Source organism: Alligator mississippiensis, chromosome 3 (genome assembly GCF_030867095.1).
Source record: "Alligator mississippiensis isolate rAllMis1 chromosome 3, rAllMis1, whole genome shotgun sequence".
Lineage (NCBI taxonomy): Eukaryota > Metazoa > Chordata > Crocodylia > Alligatoridae > Alligator > Alligator mississippiensis.
The window spans coordinates 123,358,951-123,385,000 of NC_081826.1; the positions used below are offsets into that span (position 1 = coordinate 123,358,951).

A 26,050-nucleotide genomic window follows, 5' to 3' on the forward strand; every position below is an offset into this window, starting at 1 on the left:
CACTTTCTTCCACACTCCTTTGGCATATGGATAGCACCACAGGAGGTGGTTGATTGTCTTTCCCTTCCACAGGCAGGCTTCCTTGGGGCAGTATCAAACATACAGCTCACAGGCTGGATCTGGCCTGAAGAGCTTCTCCATCCAGCCTGCTGCTGGAAGCTGGGGGGGCAGGGTCGGGCTTGGCTTGCTGCAGAATGTATGGCCCTTTGGCTCTGCTGGCTATGACCATTGGCAATGAACTTGGCTTCATGCCACAGCTGCCTCTAGACCCCTGCTGCTGCCAGACCCCCATCCCCTGTAGACCCCCCCCCTGCCCCGGACCCCTTGCTGCCTTCAGACTTGCCTCTACTGGGACCCTCGCCACCTCCAGAACCCTCTCAATCCCTACCATTGCTGTGGTGACCATGGTGTCTCCCATACCTCTGGCTAGATTTGGCCCACAAGGAGTCCTGCAGTCCAGATCCAGCCTGGATCCCCAGTTAATTTGACATCACTGACTAAGGGTATTGGATCTCTCAGTATGAATGTGCAGACTGTAACAGTGGATGTCTATGGCAAGTTTCAAGCTACATCATAAGCCCTAAGATACATAGAAGAGAAAATGGTAACATTACAGTGCTCCTCTGGAAAGAGAAAAAGGAAAGGGTCTAAGGCATTTAGTTAGCAAGGGATACAGGATTTGCCATGCAGAAAGCTATTATGAACACAAGTCAGCTCTCCAAAAAGAAAAGAAGGAATATAGCAGTTCACAGTAGTACAGTTCTAAGAAGCAAAGGTGGCAAACAACTGCATGAATGTGTGAGGTCCTTGTGCTCCTTTCCTAAAGAAAAAGGCATAGAGGGGAATGGACTAATGAAAAAAACCCGTGTGGCTCATATGGAATGGCAGAATGCACACTTTGAAACCACCTTGATACTTATGAGGAGAAAGGCCTCAAAGGGCAGGGGAGGATGGAGATCTCTGGGATTCGTGCCTACACCTCACAGTCTGGCCAGCTGCCAAGAAGTTCTCCTCACCAGTATCCCCAACACCTAGAAGAACCAGTCATCATGGTGCTGTTGGCTTCTCTCTTCTATGGCTGTGGGTGGAAGTGAGAGCACGAATGTGGCAAGGACTAATGCTGTGTGCGATCTCTCCAGTTGCAGACGATTGAGGGCGGGTAGGGGGTGCTGATTGCACAGAGCAGCTCATGCCTCCCCTCCACCCCCACAGCCCTGCTGTGGTTTCACTATTTTTGCAGAGGGCAGAGGCTGCAAGAGGGAGTGGAAAGGTGCAATACCATGTTTGGCTCCTTTCCCCTTCCTCAAGGGACCAAAGCTGTTTCTGAACATGTGCTTCTCTTGTGGGGGGGAAGGAAATGTAAGCCAGAGATATTTGCTTCAGAGTCTGTAGTTGCCCATTTTTTGTCTGACTGATGAATATATAACTTGCTAAGCTCCTATTTGCTGACTTGAAGAATGTCTAGTGTAGGCGTAATGTATTTATTTATTAGATTGATATGCTGCCCTCCCCAACAAAGTCTCAGTGCATCTTACATAAGGAAGGGACAAACTTCTCAGGGCTTCCCAGCATCCTCCCGGAAGATGGCCAAGGAGAAGAAGCAAGACCCTGAGGCAAAGGGGTGTCTCAAGTTTTTTAATTTGGATGGGGCACTGCCCCAGGCCAGCTAGGAGAACTGTCATCCCACTCAGGGCTCTCAACTGAGGCATGACAACATCCTCATCTGTATCCAAAGCAGGTGCATGTTGAGGAGCAGGGAGTGACAGGGCAGGCCAAGAGAGGATGCAATCATTGCTGGTACAAAGCTGCCCCTTGGACAAGGGTTGCTGAGACAGCTTCTCCACCACCTGGAACTGGGGTACAGCAAAGAAGAGCACTGGAAAGGTTCCACCCCAGAGCTGGCTGCCTTTCTTTGCTCGGGGAGTACTCTCTATGTTGCTGTGCAGTTGTTCTCCAGCTGTTCCACCTGACAGCTGCATTTAGCTTTAGCTCTGTACATTTAGACATCTCTCTCTATGACACAAGCGCACAGAGTACAGGCATGGTTGCATCAATGGGCAGTTAATTTTGGTTTCCTACATTGTTTCTTTAGAAGCTGAGGCCACTGGAGTGGGCAGACCTTTGAAATGTTTTGCAGTGAGAACAAGCGTGTCTCCCAATGTGTCCTACAAGTGCAAGTTGTAACTTCCAGATGTAGCCCCTTCCTTTTGGTTCCTTAACAAAATAGAAAAACAGCTGTCTTTGCCCCTTCCCTGCCCCCCCCCCCCGCAAAAAAAAAGAAACCCCGACAATAAGGTAATATAAGATTAACCCCAAATCTCCTTTATTGTTTTGTTGTTTGGAGGGAACCTCTTTTAAGCTGTGCCTAGCCCACTCATTCAGTCCTTTTTCTCACATACCTAGGATGGATTAATAAAGCATCTATCTCTGGACTCGTGTATATTGAAGCATGAACAAAGATAAAGATAACGTGAATTTACATCACAACATTTGTTTTTGAATAACCACCTCAATTAAGCTAATCCAAAATAAGGCACTCTTGTTCTGGAATAAGAGGGTCCACACAGGGAATTAATTAGGTTCAGTTAATCAGGAACAAGTCCCTGTGTAAATGAGATACTTGTGAGTCGGTAGCTCCCAAAAAACCCTTTGAAAGAAGGATTGACCCTTCTGATAGTGGCAGAGTGTTTCAGACAAAGACTGGAGTCTATTATACACAATTTGAAATGAACGGGCTAAAATCTACCCCCTGAATTGAGAAATATAAATCATGGTTATCATGACCAAACTATTGCTAAAATTATATTTTCACCATCCTAGTCACATTGCTGGATGACATCCAAGAACAAAATCTAATGTGTTTCTGAGAAACTCAGAAATTAAAATGTATTTGACATTGCATTTAAGCTCCAAATGAAAAGATGAAAACAAAAAGCTAGACCAGACTTGTCCCTGAACTCATGTGATTAGTAATGATGTTGCTTGTCCAAGTGGTTGTTAGGCAACATGGATACTCAGTTGGGAATTCTCTCTAATTTCCTTTTATTTTTATAAATCAGATATAGGATATAATGCCCTTAATTCATAATAATCTATGCTGAATGCACATATTCAGCCATCCATCCAAAAGGATCCATCATTTCATAATCTCAGACTCACCTGGCAAAACAGTTCACCTCTTTTGACTTTTTTTTCTACTCTTAATGTGTTGGATGGTAGCATATGTTTCTCTGGAGCATAGGAAAGAATAGAATTTGACTTGTCTGTATCGTTTTCATGCTGCAGGTATATCCCAAAGCACTTAAAAAATAATGAAGACCCTAACAAGGAAAGAAGAGAGCAGAAATAGGTCTCTGATCTTTTTGATCTTGTGTTTAAACACAGCAAAGAAAATGTCTCACCAGGTTGAGTAGTGATTATGTATTGTACTTGACCCCATCAGGTGGCTTTATGAAAGACCTTAAAGAAGCCTTCTTGGTCTGCTAAGAAGTCACATCAACATTTTCCTGAAGGTGCAGAGGAGAAATGCTTATTGAAAGCAGTCTGACTAGGACAATAACTTGTGAAGAGCAGCAGGCTTTAGGGAATACAGTTCCCTCCTGTTTGAAAAGTCAGATTATTCACTATAATTAAGCAAGCCTACATTTTTAAAAGCAAAGAAATCCACGTGAGTGTTTCTTCAGTTGTCTTCACAATATTTGGAAATGGTGTTTAAAAAAGCCATTTAAAATGTATCCAAAATATTGTATCCCATAGTATATTGTAGCCCATATTGCATTCCATAGCATGCAAAAAATTGTATCCCATAATTTTCTCTTCTACATGATTACTGCATCTTATACTTCAAAAGTATCCTGAAATCCTCCACAGATCTAACCATTTTACTTTGAGAAAGCTCAGAACTCATTCTAAAATTTGCAGATGGTCCCTATCTGAAAAACAGGCTAAAAACAAAATGATGTGCTCACATATCCATATCTCTAATACCTCTTCTTCTGGAGCTGGATTTTCAGAGGTGCTTAGTAACCACAATTTCTATTGAAGAAAATGGAAAGTGCAGATGTTTGACACCTTTGAAAAAGCATACCCTTAATGACTTAAAGAACTCCAGGCAGTACCACAAATCTAAGACAATTTCCGAAGTGCTGCAGTTTGCACTTGGATGCCTTATTTGGCTAATGCAAAAAAGAAATATATTTATAGCCAGAGAGCTTCCCAATCAGCGTTCAAGTACATGTGTGCATAATGTGGAGCATGATTTGTCTAGCTATCAATTTATGTTCAAACTGTATTGCCCAGTGCTATATTTCTCTGTTGATGTAACGTAACTTAAACTTATGTTTTTATGACTATAGTTTGCACAACATCCCTTAAACAGGTGGATCTTGAAGATAACCCTCTCTTAGGGCACTCACACAGTAATAGAGTGGAAATGTGCTGCAGACACTGCTGGTGGACCCTTAGGTACGTATATAAGGTAACATTACAGGTTCCACAGACCTACAGACTGTATGCTCTATATGCCAAGTGTAGAGTATAGCTAGCTTGATTTTTTCCCATAGCAAGTCTGAGTCCCCATTCCAAAGTGAGTTTACACTGATAATGGCAGCATCTCTGCAGGCTACCAGGCAGCTTTAATGTACACTGGGTGGAAATATTCTGCATAGGCAATTTCCTTTCTCTTGTTTTCTTTCAAGCATGGGGTCTTGAAGCTATTGTAGGTCTCCTGAGAGATATAGGCTTAAGATTGTATATCTGTCACAGATAAAGATGCTATAGCTTAACCACACTATAGTCTGTTCATTAATTTATGGATACCCATCCCTCCAGGAAGTGTTGCCAGTCTGCATTATATCCCTAGTCAACCAAAAATTATTTAAAAATACATGTAGGGAAAAATGCAGTTTACAAAACAATAGGGCAAGAAAGAAAGGAAGAGACATCTGAGAGAGGAGTTGGATTAGACAAGGATATATAGGGTGTATTTGATGGTAGACTTTGTTTTGCCGGGGCAAGAAATCAAGGAGAAACAGTGCTGCACAGGGCTTGGAGAGGTGTTACCTTTCCCAGACACCATCCTGCAGTTTCTGGCTGTCTTAGGGTGAAGTTACACATTACACTTAAACCCTACTAAGGGCGTGAACTCTGGGCTGTGCTACCTGGCTCATGTTAGGGTAACTTCAGCCTGCACTCTGCTTCACAGAGATAAAACAAGCCATTTGCAGTCCTTCATCCTTCCAGGATGCATCGCTCCTAGGTCCCTCCTCCCCACAAGTGTCCTGGCTCAGACCCACACCCCTGCTCACCAGCTCCCTAATGGCAAGTCAGAGCTGTGCAGGCAAGAAACAGTATTAACCCATAGTGTGCCACTGCTCACTGCAAGTTGTAACTTTAACACTGCTTAACTTTCCACAGGTTTAGTACAATGTGCACTTACGGTCTAGGTGCAAAGTGTAGCTTCACCCTTAGGGGTCAGCACCTTGTATGCCATTCTGGGGGAGCGTGTGTCTGTACAGCCGGCATACAGAATTTCTCTGCTGCCTCTTTTCCTTAGCATTTAGCTTGGGGATTCTGGTGGGAAAAAAGAATGGTTTGCTATTGTGTGCCAGCAACTATCAGGTGGCATACTGGCATCTTGGGGCCAGAGCCAGCCTGTTAGAAACCACAGCCTGCGCAGTCTGGAAAGGTGACTTGGTAACTGAGGAAGTCGAGGAACAGGATTTATGAGGAACTAAGCCAAGCCCAGCATTCCAGGTAAGCTGGGTGCTTAAGACAAAGTTTCCAGGAAACATGTCAAGGAACTGCAGAGGAGTCAGGAACAAGCACCAGAGTCTTTGACCAAATAGTGCTGCTGGTAGGGGTCAGCTTTTAAAGGCTGGAGCAGGTGGAGACTGTTGCTGGTGGCCTCAGGGGCTTGCTCTTATTGCCCACTTAGGACTGACTGGGCCCAAGGCATCTGGGCTGGTTGCAGGTGGGGTCTGTTTTCCTGCAGCTTCAGGGGATGGATTTGCCCTGATCATTCATAGAATAATAGAAAATTGGAGTTGGAAAGGACCACAGGAGGTCATCTAATCCAAACCCCTGCTCAAGCAGGACTGTTGCCAACTACGTCATCCCAGCCAAGGCTTTGTCTGGCCTGGTCTTAAAGAAACCCAAGGATGGAGATTCAACCACCTTTTCAAGTTACCTATTCCAGTGCTTTGCTCCCCCCCAGTGAGAAACTTTTTCCTAATAGCTAACCTAAACTTCACTTGCTGCAACTTGAAATTTGATTGAAACAGGCTGGGCCCTGAACTCCGATTTGAGCTTATTACACAGCTGTTGTAGCTTCAAGAAGACATAAGAGTCCTCTAAGCTATATCAGACACTGTCTCAGGACTGGCTTTTTTGGAGCATACCCTTCACCCTCAGCTATACCTGAGGCATGTAGGATGGTCCGGAGGATCTGACCCAGCAAGTCTGAGAAGTATAAATTGCCCCTATTCACTTCAGTGAACTGTTGATCCTGAAACCTAAGGATGAGAATGGAAACGACAATACTGTTAATGACTTCAGTCAACTCTCAGCTGGGTACATACCAGTCAAATGCATTTATCTCATGCTTTCAGTGTGAATAATGAACAACTAAAGGAAATATTTGCCATTGTTCAGAGGACATGTGATTTATTTAAGTACACTATATTATCTGTTCATAAATCCTTAATGTCATTGTCAACCAGTTTAAGAGCATTTACATCCATCAGTGACAATTCTGCTTCTGTCCTACATAAAGATAGAGAAATGTGGGTAAATGTGATTGACACTTCTAGTGTGATAGCTGAACTGGGCACAGCTGGGTGGGTACCAAGTAATCTCTACAGGTTATCTCAAATCTGATACTTTGTAAATTCTTGGAGAAAGGAAATGTGCTTTTTTGTTGTATGTTTATACATTGCCTGGCACAAAAGTCCTGAGGCCTCCATGTCTGGTCAGTGCAACACAAATGAGTAATACTAATTAATAAATAAATGCTAAAGTAATTACTGTAACAATATACAGAAGAACACGAGCCATTCACATCCGGGTGGCTCACAAGTTCACAGCAGGTTGCTGAATTAAGAACAGCTGTTTGCTCCAGCTTTTATGTCAAAGGCTCTGCTTCTGTGCACAGCTGGAGCGGTCCTTCACAGCTCTGCTCTGGTTAGATATGTCCCCAGCCTCATTTTCATGGGAGGAAGAGTAACCTAATGCTTAGAAGTATCTGAGTCCCTATTGTAACTCCTCATAGTCTAAAAATTTACTTGAAACTGCCAAGAGTTTTTCTGATCCATGGCCTGATCCTTGTCTCTCTTACAACATAAAATTCCCATTCACACATGGTTTACCTTCTTTGGGAGTATGAGTACAGGACTGACCCTGTAGAAAATTCCATGAAATCTTTGCCTGTTACTTCATGGTGGGAAAGTCTAAAGGGATCTGCAAGCCTCTTGTATTTTTATTTATTTATTTATTTATTTATTTATTGAAAAATAAAGGCACTCAAGAACTGATAGTTGAATTCAAATAGTTCCCTCAACTGCAATGATTCATCCACCCAGTTACCTGTCTTCCTTATTTTTTCATTGCTCATTCCAACATCTTTTCCTTATCTGACTGGCTTCTAGTTACTACTCATGAAAACCTGTTACATTTGGCGCAATCCTTTGTTTCTAAGCTGCTCCTGATAATAATTTTTTTCCAGATGCTGTATAACATCCTGCTCGTAGAGGAAACAAGCACATTATGTAAATATAATAAAAAGCTTTATTACTGTACATCTCTGAGTTTCTTCAGTTTGCATTTAGTATCCATTGGAGGATCAACTGAGTGAATCTTCTTTGCCTCAGTTACTTCCTTGCAAGGATTCTGTAGACCTTTCACCTGTTGTGTTAAACTTCTTTTTCTCCGTTTCCTATGGGCAGTCTTCCAGGTTTTCTGGATGTACCATTGTTCTTGCTTTTAAACACAGGTAAATAAGAGTTACCATATTTTCCTACAAATAACATGCCACTGAATAAGATATGGACCTTGTTTTTTGAAAGGCAGAATGAAGAAGAAAAAACTTTCCTGGTCAGTAGCAATAAATAACTGAGTAACAACCGCTAGGGAGCCCAGCTTGCTGATTGTATTACTCCCTATGGAGCACATGCAGTGTTACTTTCACTGCAGAGGTTACACTGAAGAAACTGCTATTACCATATTTCTTTGCTTACCCCAATATACACCCCAATTTCCAGCAACCAGTGTTTGGAAAAAGATATGTGTTGTATGTGGGAAAAAAGGGAACTTTCTGTATGCCATTCATTGTTTAATCTCTGTCATTGCTGCCCTTTTTCATCTCTGCTACATTCTAAACAATCATCCTATTCTCCTCTATTTCCTGGCATATGGAAAACATTCCCTTTAATGCCATTGCTGGGAACTTTGCTTGGCTCAAGACTTGAGCTCTGGAGAGGTTAAATATGGGACAGAAATGAAAATATTCTCTTCAGTCCTGCAAATGAGGATCTTGTTTGTGCCTTGAAGCAGGAAGGTTGAATATCCTCATTTAATTCACCTCATTTTAACTGCTGCAGGACTTTTTTTTCCTTGATAACTCTTGTTTATACCACAAGTATTTTGATCCTTTTGTGGAATTATCTCTTATTTTGTTTGGGGGTTTTTTTTCGTTTTTGGTTTTTCCTCCACTCCTGTGTTTTCTGCAGGAGCCCTTTCCATCTCAACCTTTAGTCCAGTTGTGTTCAGGGGATAGCAAGGGTGAGATCTGCAGTATATCAAACACCTGGGGCTACATGCAAATATGTGTGATTGATTTTTGCCCACAGTGACTATGCCACATTATCAGCTAGTGTAGGTTAACATAGTTCCATTGAAGTTGGTACAGCTGCACAGATTTAGATCAAATGAGATTCTGAGCCAGGGTATATGAGTGCACAAATGGCCAGCCACCTAACTGGTTCTGTGTACATACAAGCATTGGATTTGCCTGAACTGTCTCAGGGTTTGTTTACCCAGATTAACTCAAGGTGCAATTCTAAACCAATATAGTTAAACCATTGTGAATGGGTGTACGAGCCAGGCTCATTTTGTTTCAATTTATGTCAGTTAGGAACAGATTTAAAACCAGAACAATATAAGTCACTAAAAAATGAAACAGTAGGAGGAAAGAATACTAATAAAAATAAGAAATAATTATTTGTATAAAAGATCGCACCAATTAACTAAACCAGATTAATGAAATCAAAGCATTTTTGTTGTTGTTGTTTGGTTTTTTTTGTAGCTATCAGGCCCAGGGATCAAGAGAGTTAGGCATCTTTAAGAGCCTGGGTCAGTACCTCAATCTCTGCTCAACCAAATTAGAGATTCAGTTGACCAGTCATTTTTGGACATATCTTTGGGTCACTGATGGATGGGAAATCAGGTCCCAGTCAGGCTTTAAAAAAGGGAAGCAAAAGAATGGAAGAGGGTTTACACATATCCTGTGTTCCTTATACTCCTAGAGCAGTGGTTTTCAACCTTTATAGGCTCAAGGAACCCCTCATTACACTCAAAGTAGGTCTCAGAAAATGCCAGCTCTTAGTTTTCATTCATTTGTTCACTACAGAAAAATAATAGAGCAAGTCTTCTGTTACAAAGAACTTAGAAAGACCACAACAGGTTAGAATGCTTTTGATGCTGTGGATGCCTGTTTGAAATCTCTGGCCGCATCCCCATGAGCAGGGGTGTGTGGTTGCTGTGGGAAAAAAAAGCAACAGCACAAATTCATGCTGTTGCTTTTTGCCCTGGCACATGCCCCTGTACATGTGGTTAGTGTGGGGAAAAATGCTTTGGGTTGGCTAGGGGAGGCCACCTGGGGTCCTGGGGGCCTCCTGGGGCTCCAGCAGTGGTGATCCAGGTGTGCAGAGCCTGGCCAGCAACTGAAGTGTGGCTCTGGCAGGCCAGGCTCTAGTATGGGTGGCACGTGCTTCTGCCATGTGCACCACCCCACTTTTGTAAGGCATGGGTTTTTTTGACACTGGGATCTCCCTCTGGGTTTATCTTGGGAATCGTATTTGCACACCTAACTGTGCTAACATTATGTGACACCCCACAGCACCCTTGAAAGAATTTCAAAGCACCCCAGAATGCCACAGCACCCTGGCTGAGAGTGACTGTCCTGGAGTTTTAAGTCAGTATATGCATGATTCAGTGAAGAAAGGCAATATTACAGGGAGTAACAAGGAATAACGGCCATAAGTTGACTGAGAGTAGATTCAGGCTAGACATCAGGAGGCACTACTTCACAGTCAGGGTGGCTAGGAGCTGGAACCAACTTCCAAGGTAGTGGTGCTCGCTTCTACCCTGGGGGTCTTCAAAAGGAGGCTAGACAATCACCTAGCTAGGGTCGTTTGACCCCAGCATTCTTTCCTGCCCATGGCAGGGGGTTGGACTTGATGATCTGCTCAGGTCCCTTCCGACCCTACCAACTATGAAACTATGAAACTATTAAAGAGTAATTAATAGTTAAATCGATAAGAAGTACAAAAGAGATAAGTCATCGGAATGCTAGTAATTGTATTAGGTGCAAAAGTGCAGTTAGTGACATTCCAATTTCTGAATTTAAATAGCAATTTGCTATTTTATACTGCAATAATTTTGGCAGCAGCAAGCCTTTTGTTATATAAAATAAAACAGGAAAGTTCATAAAGAAGTAGTGTTTAAAGCATAAAGTTTTCTTAAAGGATTTAATTCCATAAAATGTAAGACTGGGGAGTTTTTAAGTGCATGGAGGGCTTACACTTGTAAGTGCCCTTCTACACATAGCAATGCTTACCTTGTTGAATCCTTATGTAGGTTCCAGTCCTTCTACAAATACACGTCAATACTACACAAAGCCTGAAGCTCTGTACCCACACTGTCTATAAAAGGTCTAGGATTTTCCTGTAGAATAAATACCCTAGAGCAGTGGGGGCCAACTTTTTTTGCAAGCATACCACAAAGCCTCTCACTCTTCTCAAGTGCCACTCTGAACCCCTTCCCCTGCCCCATCTGTTACTCTGCCTTCTACTCCATGCCCTATCTGTTACTGTGCTCTTTGTTTCCCCTCTGACCTGCCATATGCCACACAACAGAGACTGCCACGTGTACCATGGGTTGGCCACCCATGCTGTATGGGATAGAGTGGTGACAGGAGAAACCTCTTCCTTGGTGACTTCCTGGCCCCATACTAACTTCTGTGAGGGCTTGCCATCTTCTAAGATAGTAATCTTGACCACAGTGTTATATGAGACCTTTTTAAGAGTGCCACAAAATATCATAATGGTTTGCACAACTAACATAGTAATTCACTTATCATGCTAATTCATTTAACCCTGCTTATTCACAAGATAAACCCAGAGATTTCACGTAGGCATCCAACAGTGTCAAACACATTCTGACCAGTTGTGATCTTCCTAAGTTCTTTGCAACAGAAGAATTGCTTTATTATTTTTCTGTGCTCAAAAAATTAGTGAAAGCTAAAGGTTGGCATTTTCTGAGGTTCTGAGTTCAGAACCACTATTTTAGGAACTTTTCCCCAGCATGTTTTTCTGGGTCCGGACCTTAAATTTGGCAGAGCTAAGGATGCTGAAGCAGCCATTTTGCAGTAGGACCAGCTACACCTTTCTTTTCACCAGTATCTTGGGAACACTGGCTCTTCCTCCCAACTTTCCCATTCTTGTTGCTGAAGTGATGGCACATTTTAATACACAAATTAGCTACATATTTGGTACCCTTTCCTAATAATCAAAGCCTCCAGAAAGGATTGGTGTTAATTGGTACAACTCCAATGGTCAATTTAAACCGCAGTGGATATGGCCCACTGTTTTTAAACACAATCTAGGAACAAATAATCCTTCTGGTTTGTGTTTATTAGGCCTTGTGGTGATTTTACCCATAAAGGCAAACTCTTCAGAACTGACCCTGAATAAAACCAAACCAAAAATTTGTTGAAATGTGGAAGGAAAAGGGCAATTGCTGTGCCCGTGGGCTGAAATTTTTCAAATGTGTGAGCTTGCTGTCTTGCCCACAGGTGCATGTTTAGACAATTACACAAGGAGCCTGATTTTCAGAGATTCTGAGCCTGTGCTCATAGGTCAGTAGTGGCTGTGGGTGCTCAGCACTTTGAAAGATCAGGTCACCCTTATTGATGGATAGAGAGGGTGAGCAGCTTATAGCAACCATGTTTGGAAAAAACTGACCATAGTTGACATGAAGAAGGGAATAGAGAGGCATTCATGTTGGACTGTGACGCTTCTTTTTTGACCCATTCCAGTTCTGATGAGCTGATTCTCTGACTTAGTTGGGAGACATCATAAATCATGAGAACTTAAACAAAAACATGCAATGGAGCTTTGGTGCACAATAAAATGGAGAGAACACCAACAGTGAAATGCCATTTCTTGACAATGGCCTGTATCCCTGTTGGAAGGTAAGGTGCTACAATGTGTCCCAAGCAAGCAAACCTCTGAGCCAGTGCAACCTTCGGCCCTGAGCCAAGAACCATTACCATTCCAGTGAATTCCTCAAAAGAAGGTTTTGGTGAGAAATGATTGGTATAAACACTCTTTGATACAGAGTGAATTTTAGCTATATTGCCTTGTCTTCTGCTGTACACTGGGGGTTAAAAGGCCATAAAGGGGTGTAATATTAATTAAAAATATCTAGCAACAGGACTTTTCATTCTTACATCTCAGTGGCCATGTCTACATGAGATGCTGGCTGTTCAGTAGCTTGTTATTACTGTGCAGTAGCATCATGTGGAACAAAGCATGACGTGATGCTAGTGTGCAGTAGTAATGAGCTACTGCACAGTATTAATGAGCTACTGCATGGTCAGTATCACCAAAAACCATTCGAGAATGCTACTGCGCAGTAACTCTGGTTACTGCACAATCAGCGTTTCACGTAGACGTGGCCAGTGTGCCTTACAAAGGAGATAAGTACTATTACCCTTATTAAACAAGTGAAAGCATTAATGCAGATGAAGCTGATATGAGCAAGAACAAGACTTCCACTGTGTTTCTGTTACACAGTAAGAGGGACAAAGAGGCATACAAACATAACAAATGAGCAAAAATTGGCTTTGCATCATTTGCAACAAATAGGTTAATAGGACACTGGTGAGTGGGTGGGTTAGCTCCTAAAGTTAAGTTTAAGGATTTTTTTTGTTTTATAATGTATAATATATACAGATATTTAATATGTTTGTTATTAAGAAAATGTTGTTTGTGAACCATTTTTTTAACTAAATGTAATCCAAGTTCCCATGGAGAGTGAGGAGGAGGAAGTGGGGAGTGAAATGCAAAAATGTTACTGTTTTGAGACCTCCTTTTTTAGTGCAGGGGCTAGTGCTGGGGAATTGGAAAATTAAATTGATCAGAAGCAACACTAAAATGGACTTGTCCAAGCTGAATGAATTGCAACTGCTGAAAGGTCCACTGCTAATATAAGCTGTTGCTAAGAGCTCTGGGGAGGAGATGCCCTTTTTTGTACTTTATTGATCTGATAATGTGTCTTCAGGAAATAAACATGGTGGAGTTTAGACCAGGTGTGGTTAACCCAAGGCACAGGTGGCACGGGCAGCCTTTCTGTGTGACATGCGGCAGATGAGGAAGAGAGCAGGGACTGCAGGAATAGATAGGACAGGAAGCAGAATGCAGAGCAACAGATCAGGCAGGGCAAGGGGCTCAGAGTGGCACTCAAGGAATATGCAGGGCTTACTCTGTGGCACACCTACCAAAAAGGTTGACCTCCACTGGTTTAGATGTTGCATTTACCTGATGCTGAAAAAAAAAGCCTATTGGTGGACCTACACTGAAGAAATGCTTCAAGGACAGTTAACTCTGAAGAAGAAACAACAGCCAAGGTTAGTATCTGCCTCTTTTTATCCGCCTTGGGGGAGGTATAGGTTGACTATCTATCACTGTCCAAATTGTTCTAAGTTTGATATTGCTGACAGGGAGTCACCTATCCTCACATGCTAATTCCGCTTCAGAGTGTGGTATTGCATAGTAAGAAACCTGCAGTGAAAGATGTGTGTTTGACCTTTGTTACATAAACAAGTACCTCTTTTGCAAGCTTGTTATGTTACTTAATGGATCAGTAATGTAACTCATTAAGGTATAAAATCCAAACTGTAAAATAACATAGGGGATGGATAAAGGGCCCACAGACATGTAAAATCCTGGTGTCTTTACTTGGGTAAAATTCTCACCAAAGACAGGCCTAAAAGTCCTAAATCCTTAAACAGAAAAAACTCGCATTTACTTCAAAGGAAACCAGGCCCAAAGAAGGGATATTAAGGACTTCATGATTGCTCCTTTAATCCCAGCAGCAGTACTGAATCCTGCTGTACAAACCCAGACAGTGCCTGTGGTTAGCGATCTCTATTGTCATATGCATCACTCAGTCAATCATTCCCAAATTAATAGTCTCATACTGATATTTTAAACAGTATTGGAGATTCTAGTCCTGTTTTCTAGTCCTGTAAAAAGATAACTACCAAACAAACCTTGCTTGACTGTGCAGAGTCCAGCAAGATGCCTATGCAACACAGAGTTCAAATGAATGTTACCAAAATAGATTGTAACTAAATTAAATGACAGATAGGTCTCTGTAACTGTGTCAAATGTGGTCTAAAGGAGCAGCTCTGACTCACTTTTCTTAGGCTTCGTTGGAATAGAAAAGGACCCATTGATTTACCAGCATAACTATCAAAAAACATTAATTCTCTTCCATTTTTGTTTTGCTCTTGCTTTGTCATGGTCCCTTTGCTTTACAACTTTCCCCCTCCCTTCTCATGTATACTCTTCTTGTTGTACTCATCTGAAGTGGTCCATTTTATGCATTGATCTCATGACGATCCCTTCTTTTCTATTTTTCAAACACAATACTGTAAGTACTAAATGCCACCAACATTAATAATCTGTCTAACAGGTTATATATCCTGGAGATGATGCAGGCAGCTGGTATTAGTCAAAATAATTTGTCACCAGAGAAAAACATGCTGATGATACATAGAACTAATACGACATTAGATCAACTGATTCAGAAGCCAGTGATGCACTCTTCAAGCTGACCACCACTGAGTGTCCTGAAATTTTAAAGTACAAGAAAATGGATGCATTTTCACTGAGTTCAACAGATTGAAAATAGTTTTCCTCTCCATTGAAGTAACAGGATCAGAAAATACAATTAAGTTAGAAATAGATTTATTTCTAGCTTTCACTACCCGTGATGTGGACTGGGTTATTATTGTTATCCTTGTTATTTTTCTGTGTATGCATATTTTTATTGATTTGTTTCTAAACTGGTGCTATCATGTCTTTGAGAGTCCAATGTCAGCCCCATCTGATAAAGCTCCCTCTGCTAAAGTTGCTGCTTATGAAAGCTTATGCATCTCTGATTTATTTAGTTTATAAAGTGTAAATCTACCCTGCCTTCTGCTTGTCATTAGCTGCTGCCAAGGTTTTTTTTTTAATCACTTTCTCACCTCCCCGCTCCATCCTCTGCATTCATTTGCATTTTGGGGGTTAGGTAATATTCTGCAATGCCTTGACTTCTCAGATTATGATTCTATTCCGCCACCAGACTACATCATTACAAAACTCAGACTCCTGTAGGTTACATACCTGATATCTCATTCAAACTGAGATGCTCTGACTCTTGACAAATCAGCTGTGTACCCTCAGTGTACACATTTTACCTTGGACAGAGCCACAGATCAAGGCCTGTGTACCAGGTCAGTTCCCAGGTGGAAGAGGGATTTCAGCTATTGAAGGCAAGTCCCCTGGACAAGGGTCATTTCCATCTGTAAAGATTATCTCTATTCTCCTTGCCCTTGTCCTCCCTCCTTTTTTGCTGCAGACAGACATCAACCAAAGATTTCCTCTTTGTTCAGCCAAAGGCAAAAATGACCCAGAAGAGGACAGCTGAACCAGAAAAACACAATGTGCCATGCTGCCAAACCATGCCAAGAGCCATGTGGAACTGCTGCTCAGGTGACAGGTGTCACTCTGGTAGCAGCGCTGTTGAGGGTGCCATCAATTATATGTCCTTGCAGGCTACCCCAGCCTACTTTCAGCAGCTCTGATTCCTTTAATGAAAAAGCTAGGGGTCTCCCAAGACTAATTACTGGTTTCCCCTATAAAAATCCCCACATTCCTGGAGGCCCAAGATACTATGAGCATTTCTATCCCCAATTGAGATCAGTGACCTTACCTCAGCCTACAACACAACCAGGGATCAGGCCCTTGTATTTTAAGAGACTTTTCCCCTTTAACTGGGATCTGCAGGTACCATTGGAATACACCTAATCATGTTAATTAACAGTTAATAAATACTGACTTTGCTTCTGTCTTCTCTCAGGGTGCATAGCCAAGCTTATGCTTCCAGAAGAGGAGAATAGCCCCATTAATCTAAACTATTGGCCAAGAGGGACCAGGATCGGGACCTTAATAATGAATAGGAGGGGATACATGCAGCTGAACAAACCAGGAGCCCAGCCAGCCTTGCTTTCCCATGTTGTAACTAATTCTGATGAATCACCATAGGTGCCTTACTCCTTGCCCCCCAAAAGTGCATTTTTCATATATCCCAGTGCTAGTCCATCCTCCCTCCAACCCTCTGTCTGCGTTTGCAGCAGGCAGCAAGGTTTAGTTCGTTGTAGAAAGCAATGAAGCCCATTTCAGTACGTGGGATTAGAAGTGAGCCGATAGAGAAGGAATTGATGCATAAACTCTCTCTCTCTCCAAATCTCTGGCTCAATTTTCATTCTTTCCCTGGCCATCAGAGGCAAATCTAAACAGGAGGCAAGCGCTCTGCCTTCACCCCCAACGCTCAGGCAGCGTGTTAAGAGGTGGAGGCCGGCGGGGCTTATTCAGTGAGAGCAGCATGTTATTAAAGACGGGTTCATCCAGGATTCACAGGCGAGGAGACAGCCTCTGCCACCCCAGGGGGCTGCAGCCTGCAGTCTCGTGTTGCTCGCAGGCTGAACTGGGACAAGGATGAGGGGCCAGCCCAAGCGATCAGGCAGTGGAAACAGCTCCCCTAGCTCCGGAAAAGCACTTGTGGTGGACCTGGGAGTCTGCTTTATATTATCTGTTCGCGTTTCCACTCCTTTGGATTGGCTTTAAATCGCCCCAGCGCCTGTTAGCCCGGGGGTAGGAGCTGGTGGGAGGGCTCCGGAGAAATGAACCGGCAGCTCTTTGGGAAAGCAACCTGCTCCCTGGGTCAGGGGGACCGGGCAGCACTGAGCCCTGGGCGCCTCCCCTTGGTTTCTGCTGTCTTCTCTGCGTATCTCTTCTATTGATCATGCATGCCAGTCCGTTCCCAGCAGAGCTGGGGGCAGCCGGGCTCTCCCGGGCCGTGTCCCCGGGGGTGCGGGGGGACAGGAAGGATTGCGGTGGACACGGGCAGCCCCGGCAGGGCTGGATTTGGGGAGCAGGCGGAGCGCGAGCGGCAAGCAAACCCAAACCAGGAATGGCACTACCACCCCGCGGGGTCAAAGCCAGCCAATTCCGGGAGGGTTTTTTAGCTCCTCAACCCTGAAGACGAAATAAACTCTTGCCACCATCATCTGCGTTGGGCTCTTTGAAGCTCCGAGTATTTATCTAGCAGCGAAACAGGAGACGGGTTGTAAATGCATTAGAGCAGATCTAGGGAAATAAAATTATACCGTATCTAGGGAAATAAAATATGTTTCACACTCACATACACCCCCGCATACACATAAATATATACACACACAATACGCACAGTCAGAGACCGGAGGGGGGCTCTGCGTTTATTCTGGATCTTGGCTATATATATATATATATATATATATATATATATGTAATGGTAATATGTATATACGTATGTGTGTACATATCTACATACATATACAGGCATGCGAATATACATATACATGGATGTATGTATACATATGTGTGCGTATATACATATACAGTGCATACATACACACACACACACACACACACATATACACACAGCCACATGGAATATATACATGATATATGGGATCATCTATATATGGGATATACACATAATATTTATACGTATATATGGGATACGTACATTTTGTGTGTGTATGTGTGCGTATATATATATATGGGATATACACTTGATATATGGGATGCCCTATATGTAGATGATCCCATATATCATGTATGTAATGTATCCCATGTAACTACACACACACACACACACGGGATATATGTATGCTATATGGCATGATATATATCTAGCTATCTAGATATCCCAGATAAATTCGGAGCCCGCCTCCATTCTTTCGTGACAACTTGGGGGAAACAAAAACCCTGTGCACCCGCGAGAACAAGTTGCGATAAGTACCTATTTAAAAAAAAAATCAGTGAAAGCCCAGAGTCGAGGCTGCTGATAGGTGGAAGCTTTCCCGCGCCTATGAAAGGAAAGCCCTTTTGGTAAATCCTTTGTAAACTCCTCGGATCCTCCTATACCATTTCCACCGCCCCCCAGCCATCACACACACACCCCACCACCACCGAGCCGCTCTGATCCCAGCTATTTGTCCAGAAATAGATCTCCGTTGTACAGCTGGAAGGAAGGGTGGGGGGACTGTTTGGGATCATATCCGAAAACATAACGAGAGGTGCAGACAAATAGAGACGGAGATGGCGACAGAGATGATATGGGTATGGATATGGAGGTACAGATCTAGCTATAAATCTAAAGATCTAGTTATATATCTATATATGCAGATGAAGATACATAGCTATAGTTATAGATATAAAGCTACACATATACATATAGCGGAGCTCTGTCTATCATATACATATACATATATTTGCACCTGGCTTTTTATTTCAGGAAGCCGCGAGGGTCGGCGATGGGAAGCTGCCCTCCCTCCCTCCCTCCCTCCCGCCCATGGCAGCCGATGTCTTGGCTCCCTTTGAAGCCCTACCCTCCATTTCAGCAGGGGCAGGCACCCAAGTCTGCAGGACCAGGGCTGCGCCTTGCTGGTGCCTGCCGGACTCCCTGGCTTCTCTGCTGCCTGCTCCCTGGCCAGGAAGCTTGTAACAGGTACGGAAAACACTAGTTCGCACCGTCTCGCTTTGTCAGTTTGTCTGGACAATAAGCAGAGGAGAGGCAGGATATAATAGATGCTCCCCCCACCGCATCCCCTTTCCCTGCCTCTGTTCAGCTTTAACCTCGTATGAAACCGATACCTAGAAACAGGCGCTTGCCAATGGCAAGGCACTTCTGCATGCCGGGCTAGCTGGAATAACAGCGGCCTGGGAGATTTACCGAGAGGTTCGGCCGCTATTGAACAAATCCTTTCCCTTCTCAAACTCCGGGAAAACTGATATGAACATCGAAACAATTTGCAGGAAGAAAAACAATCAGAAGCAGCATGAGCCGGCCCTCCCTTGCCCCTGCCAGCTCCTTCTCAAATCGCTTGCTTAGCTCACCGGGCAGCTACCAGGGGGATCACGCCCCCCCCGCCCGCCCCCCTCCCCAGCCAATTCTTGGACGGGCTAATTATAGACAGGCGATTTATTATTCATTCGTTTTAAATCGAAAAAAAAAAAAAGACCTTGAACGGGCTAATGAGATGGAGATCCCCCTCCCTCCCCCTTTGAAAGAGCCGGAGGTTGCTGTAGGTGGGGAAAGCATCAGTACTATACCCCCGACCGCCGTGGCGCACACAGCCAGGACCCCTCTACATTTTCTCTCGGGTGTAGCTGGCTCGTAGGGCACTTTGCACACAGGGGAGGAAGCTCCCCGCATCGGTTTCGGTAGGATGACTTGACCCAAATGCTCCAAGCCCTGGCAAGACCCTGGGGCCAACAGGACCGGGTCAAGCCCATGCCCAGCGGGATGCCTAATGAGAAGACAAGCCCGATCCTCCTTAGGCAGCTTCCTCCCCACGGAAATGTCTTGCCCTCGGCCGGCAGCCGCTGAAATCAATGGGAATTTGCTCGTCGCCTAAGTGGGAGCAGGACCAGGCTGCCCAGGCAGGGCGGAAGCTGCCTGGCACCGTGCTGCAAAACGCCAGCCAGCGATCATACATGCACACATACATATGAAATAGCAAGAAAATAGCTCCTCTGTGCACAAACCAGCGAGGCTGAGCTCTGCCTATATTGCGAGTGACCCCCCCCCCCCACACACACACACACACTTTCCCCACATAATGTATTTTATCATTAAAAAATCCACATGCCTTCCAGGGCTCTAGGCTCCTGCCTCCAGCTCCCGGGGCACGTCTGTTGCTGGGATTCAATACGTTTGGGAAATGCAGATCGGCTTGCAACCCACTGTTTGATTTATGAAACGGTACAGTAGCTCTTGCTTACACATTACATTGCAGGCAGCATAGGGCTGGGAGAGGAGAAACGCGAGCAGCCCGGCCCGGTGCCGCGTGCCAGCCGGCAGCCCCTCTACTCCGCGGCCGTCCAAGCCTGCCCCAGCCCGGAGCAGAGCTGCCGCCAGTCAGCGGGACTCCTGGCTCCCAGGTAGCAGGGCTGTGTTTACTCTTTGATGCTTCCTTCTCTATCAGGAGCCTATAAATAGACGGGGGTTACAGCAGCTCGGGATGCCAAATCGATACCTCCCCACCCTCCCCTCGCCAGTTCAGCTGAGCTGTCTTATTAATTATGAAAGGACTCATCTGATCCCAGCTTCTCTTTGCAACGTCTTAATGGTGGTTGCTTGTTTCCTTCCACTGCAGCAGAAATGCTCCTCGCAGCCCGGCGCTGGGGCTACAGCTGCCTCGCATGCGGCCACAATCCCGTGCTCCGCAGTCATTCCCGGCCAGGTCCAGCAGCTCCACAACGAATCCAGCCCCTTTGGGCTGGGGGGGGGGGGGGGTCCTCAACCAGACAAACTCCGTCCTCCTAGACTCGCAACCTCCCTAGGTCTGCAGGGGCTGGCTCTCCATCACTCACGACTGAACCACAACACATACAAGAAAATAAAAATCGACTATGCTAATCAATTGAGCAATTCTAGATTTATTTGCACCAAAATGTCTATGGTATTAAAGTTGTCAAGTCTGTATTAGGCTCCAGTATATTAAAAACCTGTCCATTTAAATGTGTGTGTATTTATATATACACACACGTATATATTTATTTATATATGTGTGTCCATTTATATATATATATACACACACACACATATATATATATGTGTGTGTGTATTTAACACACATATATCTTTATATATATATATATGTATTTATATATACACATATATATTTATATCTGTGTGTATTTATATACACACATATATTTATAGATGCATTAGTATTTATATATACACATTTATGTGTGTATATATGTGTGTATTTATATATACACATACATATATTTTATGTGTATATTTATATATACACATATGTATTTATATATGTGTGTATTTATATATACACATACATATATTTATGTGTGTATATTTATATATACACATATTTATATGTATGTATATTTATATATACACATACATATATATTTATATGTGTATGTCTATGTGTATGTTTATATATATATACACACACACATATATATATATATTGCCCATGCATATTTTGTAAATAAAACGACACCCTCATTTCAAACAATAATTTTTATTTTATACTTCTTTCTATACTTTGTAGCAAATTTCTCTTTTTTTTTTTTGCTGAATTACCTTTATAATAAACCTTTTTTTTAATTACATTTTTCCTTTTAAAATCAAGGCTCTTTTTTTGTCAAAATCGTTATACTGTATTTTTTTTTTAGGTTTACATTTAAGCCCCCTATATATATTTCTTTTTCTTTTTCTTTTTTGTGATCTAGCCTGTCGGATATTCAGGTATCTTACTGTATGAGTAACATCTAAAACAAGAGGAGGGAAAACTCAAATTAAAAGCAGTGAACTCAGAAAGATGCCTTGACAACAGCAGTAAAGCTAAACTCAGCAATCTTAGCAGCATTCATTCTTTCAGTCATCAGTGGCAGACATCTCTTTTTCCTTCCTTTCTGGCCATTTCTTTCTTCCTTGTTTCCCTCCCGTGAGGAAAAATGATTAATAGGATTCTTCTTATTATTAGTATTGTTTTGTTGGAGTTTTTTTTTTTTTTTTTTTTTTTTTTTTTTTTTTTTGCAGTGGTATGGACCAAAAAACAAGCGACCGAGGAGGAAAAAAAAAAAAGATGAGAGATTGTGAGTTATTCACCATATGCTTCAGCTGTGGGATCTATCTGGGTTCTTTTCCAGCAGTGCCTGGGTTACTTGGTGGTGGTGGTTTCTTGGCTGGGTTATTAATATATGTTTCCCCCTCACTTCATTTCTCTTTCAGATTCTCAGAGGAGCCCCTTCTGCCTTAGCGTGATGATTTATATATATTCATATTTATTAAGATTAGGTGGCCCAGAGCCGTTCCTGAGATTGTTTTGCAACCAAGGGCTGGAGTTTTGCTCTTGTGACGTGAAGACAGGATAAAGCTGAGGTCCGGTTTTGGCTGTTGGCTGCTCAACGGTTTGGTAACATTTGGCAAATAAAACACAAAATCGAGAGAGAGAGGAAAGAGAGAGAGAGAGCAGGAGAAAGAGAGCGATGCCACAGTCCTTTATGGGTGGTTCATCAGCATAGATGCATCACACAGTCCCCCCAGCGCGGCGGATGGGCACCTCCTCTGTAAATCCAACACGTGGAGAGGATGTGTGAGTGTGTGTGAGTGTGCAAGGGGGTGTGCTCTGCCCAGGGCTCCTAGAAGGACAGCCAGGTCACTAGCGCCGCGGAGAGAGAGACCAGGAGCACCGGCAAGGCGGGAAAGAGCAGGGAAGGCGCCGACCCGTTGCTTCCCCCGCACAGTTCAAATAAGCTGCCTTGGAAATCGAGGTTTTTGGACTCCCTCTTCAGTTTTTCCCAAAGATCTGTCGCTCCTTCCTGGCAATCCGTGAGGGCCGTGAGGGTGCAGGCGTGGAAATCATCCCAGTACCTGGGGAAGAAGCAGACACACAGCCTAGGAGCAAGGTCACCCTGGGCAGCCCCCGTGCCCCGCTGGCACCCCGCTCCGCCTCCCTCCCTGGCCCAGATCCAGCTGGTGGGTGGGAGCGGTGGGAGCTGAGCTTCGTGGGAGGATGCTCCGGCTGAGACACCCACCCAAAGCTTTAAGAGAAAGGCACGGGGCGTCTCCCCCTCCTTTCTGAATGAATAGCGGGGGCCTCCTTCAAGAGCCTCAACATTAGCACAGAGCCACCCCCCTTCTGCCACCTGGGACCCAATGCAATGGCTTTGCCACAGATTGCAGCCAGTGCCGGATCTACCCCTGCTCTCTGCTCCAGGGACTCAACTCCCCCAGCTCCTCTGCGACCCTAACAAACACTCCCAGCTGCCTTGGGGAAAGGATGTGGGGGCGGGGGGGTGATCTTTGGGGCTTTGCAAGGGGGGTCCGAAGCTGGTGTGTAGCTCCTTAGAAAGGGTTTTTTTGGGGGGAGGGGGGAGGTCCCCGTGCACATAGATAGATAGATAGATAGATAGATAGATAGATAGATAGATAGATATATATAACTATCTCTATATATCTATATCTATATGTAGATAGACATAAATCTATATAGACATATAGATATATAAATATGGATCTATATAGACCTATATCTATATATAGATTTATATCTATTTATATATATCTATTTATATAGAGAGGTCTGTCTATATACCTATTTATATAGAGATAGCTATGTATATAGAGTTATCTATATCTTTAAATCTCTATATATCTAGATCTATATCTAGATAGATATAAATCTATATAGACATAAAATATATAGATATGGCTATATCTATTTATACAGCTATATTATCTATTTATATAGATATATATCTATTTATATAGAGAGGTCTATCTATATAGCTAGAGATATATAAAGCCAGGTCCCCCCGAGGGATTCCTCTCCTCAGCGGAGCTGTATTCAGGCGGGGGGTCTGGGCTGCAGTCCTTATGGCCGGCGTCTAGCAGCCCTGACTGTGCTGGCGGTGTTATTATTTGGGGGGGGGGAGGGGTTGTAGTCCTACGCGGTTTCCCTTTTTGTTTTGTTTTGTTACTCTTTCCCTTACGCCAAGGACCTCCTAGATCGAGGGGGACAAACTGCAAAGGGGTCGATCCCCTGTAGACCGGGACAAAGGTCCCCTTGGCTGCAGCGGCTCGAGCCCCCGGGCGTGGAGCGGAAGCACCGGGGTCCCGGGCTATTTCGGACCGCCCAGCCTGTGGCCATGGGGGGAGCTGCCCCATTGATTCCCACGAGCCCCCTGCTGCCTCGGCCCACCAGCGCTTGCTCATTCCTTCGCAGCCTCCTCAGATGCTCTTCAAACGCCTCCCCATTGTTTTTCCTCGCCCAAAAATAGATCCCGAGGCTAAATATAACCTGCACGCGGGATTGATCCCTGCTGCCTCGTCTCGGGTTAGAAGAGAGCGGCTGATTTTTCTCCGCCCCTGGTGCAGGTTATCTGAAGTCCTTGCGGTCTCTGCCACTGTCCTCTGCTCCCTCTCCCCCCCCGCCCTCCCCCCAACAGGCGCCTGATCCTTTCTTCCTTCCTCTCTTTTAAAGGCAGGCTGCGGGCTCGCAATTTATGAGCACTCTAAACTGGTTGTAGGCTCCAATGTTTGCTACATTTGTAATAAATAATGAGATATGGAGATGCCAAGAAGGCTGAGAGTGTGCCTCTCCTGCAGTATTTCTGCTGTAATTGCATCTCCCCGGGGAAAACTAAATCTTCCCCCCCCCGATCTCCTTTCAATACGCAGACTGGGAGGGGGAGGGTCAAGGCTGGGGGAGTGGGAAGGGAAAAAATATTCTTGAAAGAAACCAGGCCCATTTTGGTGGCCTGGCACAGGAGCTAAATCCCGAGCGGTAGCCAGGACAAAGCCCTTTCTCGGAGACAGCTCCCCAGCTCCCCGCTCCAGTCCCTCTGCAGCAGCTCAGTTGCTGCGGACTAGGACAGCGCTGGGCTGGGCTTGAAGGACCGCAGGGGAGCAGCAAGCACGAGATCGGGATTCATGGCAAGGCCCATGGGGGGCCACAGCTTCGGGGCCGGGGCCACGGGGCCTTGATTTAAAAATAGCGCCGTGCAATTCACCTTGCTCTCCTAGTTATTATTATTACTAGTATTCTCATCGTCAGCATCACCCTTATTATTACAATTATTGTCACCAGCATCACTGCTATTATCATTATTATTACTATTGTTACAAACATCATTATTACTATTATCAGCAGCATCATTGCTATTGTCATTACCATTACTATTGGCATCATTGTTATTACAATCATCATTGTTATTATTACTATTATCATCAGCATTGCTATGTTATTATTACTGTTGTTACAACCATCATTGCTATTACTATTATTATTATCAGCAACATCATTGCCATTATCTTTGTTATTACTATTATCATAATCATTGTTATTATGACTATTATTACAATCATGGTCGTTATTACTATCATTATAACTATTATCATTATTATTACTATTATTACAATCATCACTATTATTACTACTATCATCATCATTGCTATTATCCTTATTATTATTATTATTATTTTAATATTCATTGTTATAATGGCTATTCCAGACATCGTTGTTATTATTACTATTATTATCAACATCATTGCTATTTTCATTATTATTACTCATCAGCTTTGCTATTATAACTGTTTTTATTACTAAGATTACAATAATCATTGTTATTACTATTATCATCATTGCTATCATCCTTGTCATTATTACTATTATCATCATCATTCTTATTAGAATTACACTCGTCGTTGTTACTGTTATTATTACTATTATCAGAATCGTAAGTATTATCATTATTATTACTATCATCATCACTGTTGTTACATTGTTACCATTATTGTTATTGCTAGCATTATTGCTAGCATGACTGTTACTGCTACTATTGTTATTATTATTGCTATAATTATTGCTCTAATGATATCGTTGTCGTTATTGTTACTATCGCAACGATGGAAGTTCTTC

General features: G+C 43.5%; 1 protein-coding gene across 2 annotated transcripts in view; it reads right to left on the reverse strand.

Moving 5' to 3' along the window:
* Window positions 1-21,012: 21,012 nt before the first annotated feature.
* Window positions 21,013-26,050, reverse strand: part of NRN1 (neuritin 1) — an 11,027-nt gene continuing 5,989 nt past the window's right edge. For both annotated transcript variants that reach the window (XM_006267940.4, XM_019490315.2), the window contains exon 3: window positions 21,013-23,001. In XM_006267940.4, coding sequence (XP_006268002.1) covers window positions 22,770-23,001 — 232 coding nt within the window. In that variant the 3' untranslated portion in view covers window positions 21,013-22,769. The remainder of the gene's footprint in view (window positions 23,002-26,050) is intronic.